This window comes from Plectropomus leopardus, unplaced genomic scaffold (assembly GCF_008729295.1).
Source record: "Plectropomus leopardus isolate mb unplaced genomic scaffold, YSFRI_Pleo_2.0 unplaced_scaffold2968, whole genome shotgun sequence".
Classification (NCBI taxonomy): Eukaryota; Metazoa; Chordata; class Actinopteri; order Perciformes; family Serranidae; genus Plectropomus; species Plectropomus leopardus.
Genome location: NW_024632356.1, coordinates 1 through 9,106, shown reverse-complemented (window position 1 = coordinate 9,106; position 9,106 = coordinate 1). Strand labels below are relative to the sequence as shown.

The window sequence follows — 9,106 nt, the reverse complement described above, 5'->3', positions numbered from 1 at the left end:
ATTTAACATATTTGATTTCTGTGTGGTGTTACTTACAAGTGATGTAGACTTATAAGCAGCTTTGATGAGGTTTTCCTTGTTGCTCAGCTTTTGTTGGTCTTTGCAAGGAACTCCTGTCTGATTGGGATGAAGGTTTGTCGTCACGCAATAGTACCAGTCTCCATCAAACAGAACAGTGGCTATCCAAACAGCAGCCAGACAGACATAGCTGATCAGCCACCTCCCAAAACTGAGGCAGGCATCATTTTGGCAAAGACTTTGCCATCTGGAAAACATCCTTCTTCTGTGGAAGGACTCGATGATTTCGACAATCCAGGTGAGGATCCCAGGAGGGATCAACAGATACAGTAAACCATTTGCATGAAAGCCTGACATGCACGAGCACACAAAATTCATGTCAAACAGGTACTGCAGGATGTAGAAGAGGACTATTAGCAGGAACGTACTCACAGCATTAGTTATTAGTTCAAAAAGTTTTTGAGGAACATCATGACCGAGGTGAGTCATGCTGGCTGAAGAATAATGGTTTAAGTGTTAAATATTCTGCTCCATTTGAATTATCTTCTTTTTCTTTGTCTTGTTCCACAGCAGGTGATGCTCTCTCCTCCACCGGCTGAGTCAAAGCTTTTAACCAGATGAACATCCCTTAAATCTGGATGACACCATGGTCAACCACAGCGTACCAGCCGCCAGAAGTTTCAAAATGACGGTACCGTATGCTTTCACTTCTCAATTAAGCGAGGAAGGATTTTCCCAGATGCTTTTTATTGTGCATAAAAATCAGAGCGATACTCATCAGCTACTTGTACTTAAGTATTTTGTCTTTTTGCTACCTCACAATTTGTTGGGTGCAAAAATTGCACATTTTGATGCTGCATTTTTCCTGATGGCTTTATTCACAACTTAGTCTGCAGATTCAGATTATTAATTCAAAATAATAAATAAACTAATATTTAATAATTCCATTTCTTTATTTTAGTAATTCAGATTCTTCTTCACAGTTATTTAAGGGTCAGCACAGTACAGTCACTACGAAACTGAGTAGCACATATCCGAGCCTTCATTCCCTTATTTCTGCCATCACCAATCTCAGGTTGTGAAGCACATAAACAAACTAATAATTCTCATAATTATTATTATTATTATTAGTAGTAGTAGTAGTAGTATTACATCAGCTAATATATTAAGGTAAGAAGGGGGAAGATCCCTCCCTTAAGTCAACTTATTTTTTTTTTTGTTATAACTTTACCATGTGCAGGACAATGATGCACAAAACAACAGCCTACACTGTCTGTAGAATAAAATTGGTAGAGCTGTGTGAGTGAGCGGTGTGTGTTGGTGTGTGTGTGTGTGTTTGTGTGTGTGTGTGTGTGTGTGTGTGTGTGTGTGTGTGTGTGTGTGTGTGTGTCAGTGTTTTTCAGGTAATTGTCTTGTATGTTTTGCTAATTTCTGGGTCATTTCTTCTTAAGTTGCTCATTGCTTTCTTGCCAAGAGATCAAACCAGCTTGTGGAGGTTTCAAAGGGTTAAATAGCGATATGCATCGGTCTATCAACGAAAAGAATCCAATAATATAAAGTACATTATTTTTGGGATGGGCCATTCTGCATAATGAGTACTTGAACTTTTGCTACTTTGAGTATATTTTGATGCTAATACTTTTGAATGCAGGTTTTACATACTTTTACACTGTTTTATTTCTACTTTACTAAAGTAACAGATCTCGATAAGAAGGTGATGAAATGGTTTATGTAGTTGTAGATGTCACATCCCACTTCTGTGTCTTTACAGGAAATTAGCTGTGGGTCTGCTACGAATAAGGGAACTAAAATAAATGTCACTTCACATTTCACATGATGTAAATGTGCATGTGCATAGAGCATAACATCGATCACATGCAGGCCTGATGGTTGTCAGGATTTTTTCAGTGGTCCTCGGAGGGTTTTTTCCCCATTTTTAAATGTGCCCTCATGCGTGTTGACCTTGTCTGCTTCTTGGTACAGTACCAGTGTTTTGATGATTTTAGTTTTGCTTAGATTTTTTTTTCATCTCCTATGACTATGAAATAAATAGTCCAATTAATGGGGATCTAACAATAACGGTTGTTACAGTTAATGGCCCTTATTTGAAATACCAGATTTGGGGCCTCTCGGTGATCAGTTAACCACAGATAAAGAAAATAAATAGTGGTAATAGTGGTAAATAGTACCACAGTACTTTCTGTGTATTTATTTTCTTATGCCATGAGATATACTGTTGCTATGTGGTGGGACGTTTTCCACAAAAGAAGGTGAAAAATGAATTTCTTTATTTTGGTTTCCAGTGATGCATTTAGTTGTCTGTTTCTGCCGTCTCTATGGCTTTTCCAGCATGACACATTGAATTTTACTCCACCTTGGGTAAATTGTTGGAGGAAACTCAGGGTACTTGTCATTCTTTTACCATTACGTGAACTGATTATCTTCACATAATCACAGCCAGCAGGAGTGCTATAAAATAACCTCACCCATTTTGCAGTTACAGTAAATTTTCAGTTTCATACAAATGTCACTGTGGGAAATAAATACTAAATTAGAGACAGTTTCTTTTGTTAATTAGTATATCGGACCTTTATTTTGATAAGATAAATGAGCTACTGTGACACCTCGTCAACATGTACGAAGCACACGCCTTAAAGGTAATATTTACTCATGGTGTTGTGTTTAAAGTGCTGTTCAGGAGGCCAAACAGGCAACACAGCAGACAGTCTCTGTGGAAGAAGAAGAAGTCTTTTTGGCAGGAGAGTGTGTGCGTGGGTTAATTTTTGATCAATGGTGGATATTTAGGAGGAATGTTATGACTGGACCTTTGACTTAAGCAACAGGATCAAATCGTTTGTTCTTCTCAAGAGGTTTCATCGACAGACATGGCTTCCCTTGGGCAGATCATCTTTGGCAGGTGTGGCTATAAAGTTTGAGTGTGTTTTCTGCAGATGGTGATTCAATGCTGAGAATATCTGGGTGTCTAAAGTGGTGGAGCTGTAGCTACTGGTTGTTTTCAGATTTAAGATCATACAATAAAATGCATTATTAAATGTATAGCCGGTGATGTAACACTATAAGAGGTGTCACATTTCAGATTTGTTAGCGGTTTCAACGAAGAGACATTTCCTCTTTTGGCTTATAAGACAGTTAAGCCTGAAAAAAATCCAATATTTCACGGAAAAAGCAAAGATTAAAGTAAAAGCCAAAAATAACAATACAAAGTTCTCTAGCAGAACATTTTTATTAGTCACCTACAATGAGTCACTTTACATCTAGTGCTGAAAGTAACACTTATTTTCAATGTTGACTTATCTGTTGATTAATTTCCCGATTAATTCATTAGTTGTTTGATAAATAAAATGTCAGAAAATGGTGTGAAATATTGATCAGTGTCCTGAAATGTTTTGTCCACAATCTAAAGATATCAAGTTTGCTGTCATTGAGGACTAAAGAAACCCAAAAATATTCACATTTAAGAAGTTGAATCATATTTTTTGGTGATTGTCTTAATAGTTAACAATTAATCAATTAATTGTTGCAGCTCTTCTCATGGCCTAACAGATTTATTTTGTGACTCTTTGCAGGGGGCACATCCCCGAGATTAGGACTAAATGACCAAACGTTATATAAAAATCTAATGATAATGTCATATATTAGGCCTATAATATATTGCTCATAATGTAAAATCATTGGCATTGCAGAAAGAGTACATTTACCCGTGATGCTTTAAGTACATTTTTCAATGCAAAACTTTTACTTCCAAAGGAAAATGTTATTGTTGTGTTGTTTTACTCGGGAAAGTTAATGCATACTTCTTTACTCCTGGGTTTCTACAGATTTCTACAGCTTTCTGTGAAGTTAATCTGCAAGTTCAGCCCAGGCACATAGTGCGTTTGTGTCCTCACTCTCTCCTGTTTTTGTGTTTCTCTTTGTGTGCAGCATGATTACCCTCATCATCTTATTCTCGGCCATCATCATCCTCATCTTAGCCTTGTCCTTCTCAGGTAAGATCCTTGTGAGATCCTGTTATCCATAGTGACAGCTCTGTTAGGCCTGAGGGGGGAGACATGGGTGTGTTCAGCACATGTGTTTGTTTAAAATAAAAAGCAGCTAATTCTTGTTATTGACACGAACACAGCAAGTTCTTAAAGGGACAGTTCATCCTAAAATCAAAAAGGCATATTTTTTCCTCTTACCTGTGGTGCTGTTTATCAATCTAGATTGTTTTGGTGTGAGACTGCTTTCTCTCCAATATAATGGAACTAGATGGCACTCAGCTTGTGGTGCTCAAAGTGCCAAAAAATTAATCTGAAAAACTTAACAGCAATGTCTCTGTCCAGAAATAGTGATACAGTTACTCAAGATAGCAGTTTCATGTAGGAACTATTTTCTTTCGACCGAAATACACCCACCAACTGCATCAATATGCAGAAGGAGGCATGCATGTAGGCAATGCAAGGCAGCTTTATTGGTATGACAAATTTCATAAAACATGAAATGCTTAACAGATTAATAAGACATCAAACATATGAAAGGAGTAAAGAAAAGAGAGATTTTTTTAACTCAAATTAATTATTAAATGATTTACAATTAAAAATAAAAATCATATCATATAACATATCAGTGCAGACAAGAGGTGCAAAGATAAAAAAAAAAAAAAAAAAAAGATTATTTAAAATAACTTGAAATTGAGTTTTAAAATGAATTTGTTGTCATTATTGGGTGGGGTAGGCAGTGTATTTAAAGTGATCAGAGTCGGGGCTTGTCTAACATTATCTGGAAGGTTATTCCAGGTATGTGCTGCTTGGTAACAAAATGTTGCTTCTCCACACAGAGGGTAATACATGAACAGAGAGGATTTTGGATAGGATGAAATTAAAACAAAAACGGCATCATGAGTAGATGCACGTTTCCTTCTGCGCAATGATACAGTTGGCAGGTGTGGCTTGGTAGAAAGAAAATAGTTCTTTCATGGAGATAATGTCCCAGCTGGGCTAAAAAAAAACATATGTTAAGGCTAATTATCATGATATGTTCCCCATTATGAGTCTGCCCCGTGTCCTTGTCCCACAGGCAACTTGTCGGAGGTGAGGAGCAGCAGCATGTTCCCCATCGCAAACCTCGGCGACGATAAGCTTCTCAGCTGCTATCTCAACACAGCAGAGAACAACCTCAGAGAGGTGAAAGTCACCTGGGAGAAACAGGACCTGACGGGGCTGGTTTACCAGTACGCAAACGGAGCTCCAGAGCTTACGGACCAGAACTCACAGTTTAAAGAGAGAACCCAGCTCTTCCCTGACGCTTTGCTCAAGGGCAACGCCTCCCTGCTGCTGAGGAGCGTGACGAGTCGTGACGACGGGCAGTACACCTGCAGCATCAGCTCCTCCGGCGGAGGAGGGAAGGTCGACATTCACCTCAGGACAGCAGGTAGGATGACTCGTCTGTCCAGTTTCACTCTGTGTTTACATATGAGACACAGTTTATAGCACATTCTTGATATAAACAGTATTTCTTAACAAAAATGTCTTATCCTATATAATTTATATCATTATGACATTGTTTAACTTCAGGTTAATGTCATTACTTATCTGTTTAATCACTAGTATTTACTTATAGGTGTCCACAGGAGGATTTATGATTGTTGACAAAAACTGTACTTTAATAAAATTATCGTCAGATCTGCGTACAACTAAAACATAGTTTATTTTATACCGTTTTTTAGATGTTTTTATAATGCTTATAAATGCTAACTCAGGGATTAATGAGGATATTTGTACACCACTTTCACCACTATTCTCCTATATGGAGGACAAAAAATTACATAATTATTAATAAATAGATATGGACATCAATACATTTTCAAAATAATGCTGAAATAAATACACGCATAAATACATAGAGAAAAAAATGCAGAGGTTATGAACTCCTGCCTCATTCAATTACAAACACAGAAATAAATAGATGTAGTTGTACAAATGTAGAAATAATTTAAGATATGTATTTCCTTATATCCTGTTTGATTATCAATTTTTATTTAGTTATTTACAGATTTCTCTATTTATTTCAACATGTATTTCATAATTTATTCCTTAATTTATGTATTACTGGATTTATTTATTGATTTCTGTATTTATTTATACATTTATGTATTACCGGATTTATTTTATTGCTGTATTTATTCAAACTATTTTTTAAATTATTTGTTTATTGATAATTATGTCTATTTTATATTCCCCACTCTCTTCTATTGTTACACTAGGTACTGGATTTATTTTGTTTTTTGGGACTTTAGAACCTTGATTGATTTGAAAAGTTGTAAAACAAAAAGTTTTAATAGTTTATTTATCTATTCCCATATTTATTTATTTATTCATTTTATCTTATTTTTGATACTTTAGTCATTTTTCTACATACTCTCCTATTGTTACACCTTGCATTTAATTTATTTTCTTTTTTGGGACTTTACAGCCAATTTAAAAAGTTTCAAAATGCAGTGTGACCACTAAGCCATTGCCTGACTTAACGTTAAAGCATGAATTCATGTTTTTATTTTCAGCCTTTTCAGCACCAACGTTTAAATTCTCTGACGGCGTCCTGACTGCTCAAGCAAACAGGTGGCTCCCTAAACCAAACGTGACGTGGACGAACTATGATGGAGACTTCCTGGTGGGAAGCTCGAGCTTCACACAAAACTCTGCAGGGATTTTCAGTGTGGTCAGCACGCTGCCATCGGTCAACATCAGCGACACCTACACCTGCAGGATTGGAAATAAGCTGGTGACCTCCGTCTCAAGGGCAACTGTAACAGGTAATTTTGTTTAGTTAATGAACATTTTCACAGGGATGTATATTGGTAGATACTTACATCTACTGATTTTACACATGTATGATGTCTTCTGTGGCCGTGCAGGAGCTTTCTAAAGTCTGACTAAATAACCACAATGTCTAGATTTTTTTTTAGTTTATTATCTCAGATTAGGTCCTCAAATTTTTGACACAAAGCCTTTGTTATAAACTGGAGTGTGCAGGTTTAAAGACGTGTGCATTCATCAGGCAAGGAGGGTGTAAGAAAAGACTCGGTTGAGTTGCATTTTGGAAAATGCAGAATATGTTCTTCATTTATTTATGTACAGTTTAAAAAACATAAATGTCACCGTTAGATGCACCGTACCAGATTATATCTTAGCGCTAATTCGCATCCGCATTCCCTCGGCAGGTCAGAACAAAGAGGAAAAACAAAACAAATAATACACACAATAGCACATGATATAAAGTGATACAAAGCAGGACACAAGAGAGACACAACAACACAACACTACACAAAAAAGCTCATCACTTACAAAACACAGTGTAAAATACTACCCACAACAGCACATCACAGGTGAATGCTTGTCAAATTAAAAAAGACATTTTAAAGTGCAGAGTTCAAGGTCAGTGAGTACAGAGCTGAACGGCTTTTAACGTCTTTTCAAGGTGGTTTTGAAAGTCCTGATAGAGCTGCAGCTCCTCACATAATCAGGCAGAGTGTTTCACTGATGTGTAGCTTTTATAGTGGAACTACTGGGACTAAAAGTCCTCTGCGTGCCACATTAGTCAGTTCCTCCTGGATTTTGTGATGTTGCAATTGCAACAATTAACACAAATTCAGCGAACCTCTTTGAATTCTGCACAATCTTGCAATTTTGTCCAATCACCACGACTTTACCGCAAGTTTTCCTGTTTAAAGCGTTGCATATTCAGAATTAGGCGCAGAGTCTAAGGCAGCTCCAGAACTATTTTTGTTTTTTTCACTTACTTCTGCAATTTCATTGCAAACAAAAAGGCCTTAAAATATTGCAGCTTGCATTCCAATTTTTAAAAAAAGCCTTGGTAAGGTCAGGCTTTTCAGGCTGCAACAATCACAAAAACAAAGGATCTCAGCTTCTGCTGATCTGATTCCACTGACTGTTCTTTTAATAATGTGTCTCTGAAAAGTCCCTCAACTCCTGTGACTCAATTTTGGTGGAATGCTCCTTTAATTCAATTGTCATCTGGCAGATATTTTAACACAAAATATGAATATATTTTCGCTGATACAAAACAGAAACACAAGATTGTTTTTTTGTCATAGGGCACAACAAGATCAAAACATAACAAACAAAAACCCAGACAAAAATTTAAATGAAGGACCACAAAATATGTTTTTTTTTTAAAAACTAAATGTGTTGTATTACATTTGAATCTCCCTCCATATTTCCAGACTCAGGTGTTTTGAAGAACACATACTTCACCTACAGTGCTGCCCCATCCCTGCTGGCATCCACTTACCTGAGCATTATGACCGCTGTCCTCTGCATCTGTTATCTGACCTAATTAAGAATAATAATTTCACTTTTGTGTGTGCTTGTGTTGCATTCAGTGACCGAATTTGACATAAGCAACGATTCAAAGTGCAAAAAAACAGTAATTTCTGAAAATTATGTTATTTGGTGTTTAATTTATTATAATGGATGTTGTTACCGTGTAACAGAATATTCTCAATCAGCATTTCATTTCACAGATGTATGTGTCATGTTTTAAGTTTAGGCTCCATCTAGATTATTTGTAAGAGACATTTCTAAATTCCTATTAGTTTGAGTTTTTTATAAGTCTACAATAAAAAATAGAGTAAATCATTCATGTCGTTAAAATGCAGAAAATAAGAAAAAATAATTGGAAGAAATTAAACTCTGTATTATGTTTCAGCATACAATATGACTGAGTCCCATAGGAAGGGTGTATCTTGTCAAATTGGTACCCTATCATTTTTTTGTTATGGCGTTAATAAATAAATACCATGTATTTTACTTCTTTTGAAACTGGTTGATTTCTTTCAAAGTTTGGTATGTCAATAATACATTTCAAATTAATTAAAAAATAAGTCAATGATTAAAAAATATGTTAAAATAAAATAAGGAAAAACTAAACAGGAAAGTAAATGTATATTAGCAAGGTGAGCAAGCATTCTCCAAATGTATAAATAAATAAATAGTTTTGGGAAATAATGGAAGTAAACAGAAAGGAAAATAAAACAGAACTAAATAAACATATAAACACATTTAAAAGT

The 9,106-nt window shown here is 35.9% G+C and overlaps 1 protein-coding gene across 1 annotated transcript; it reads left to right on the top strand.

Moving 5' to 3' along the window:
- The first annotated feature begins 2,742 nt into the window (after positions 1-2,742).
- Positions 2,743-8,580, top strand: LOC121938504 (V-set domain-containing T-cell activation inhibitor 1-like). The gene is made up of 5 exons (XM_042481742.1): positions 2,743-2,935; positions 3,961-4,025; positions 5,095-5,448; positions 6,578-6,829; positions 8,261-8,580. Exons 1-5 carry the CDS (start codon positions 2,904-2,906, stop codon positions 8,371-8,373), a joined length of 816 nt encoding a protein of 271 aa, XP_042337676.1. The 5' UTR covers positions 2,743-2,903; the 3' UTR covers positions 8,374-8,580.
- Positions 8,581-9,106: the final 526 nt, after the last annotated feature.

What these genes read in the sequence shown, in the direction of transcription:
- LOC121938504 (XM_042481742.1), top strand. Translation starts at nt 2,904, where the DNA reads ATGGCTTCCCTTGGGCAGATCATCTTTGGCAG. An exon ending in GGGCAGATCATCTTTGGCAG is followed by an intron (nt 2,936 to 3,960) that starts GTGTGGCTATAA and finishes CTTTGTGTGCAG; the next exon opens with CATGATTACCCTCATCATCT. An exon ending in CTCAAGGGCAACTGTAACAG is followed by an intron (nt 6,830 to 8,260) that starts GTAATTTTGTTT and finishes CCATATTTCCAG; the next exon opens with ACTCAGGTGTTTTGAAGAAC.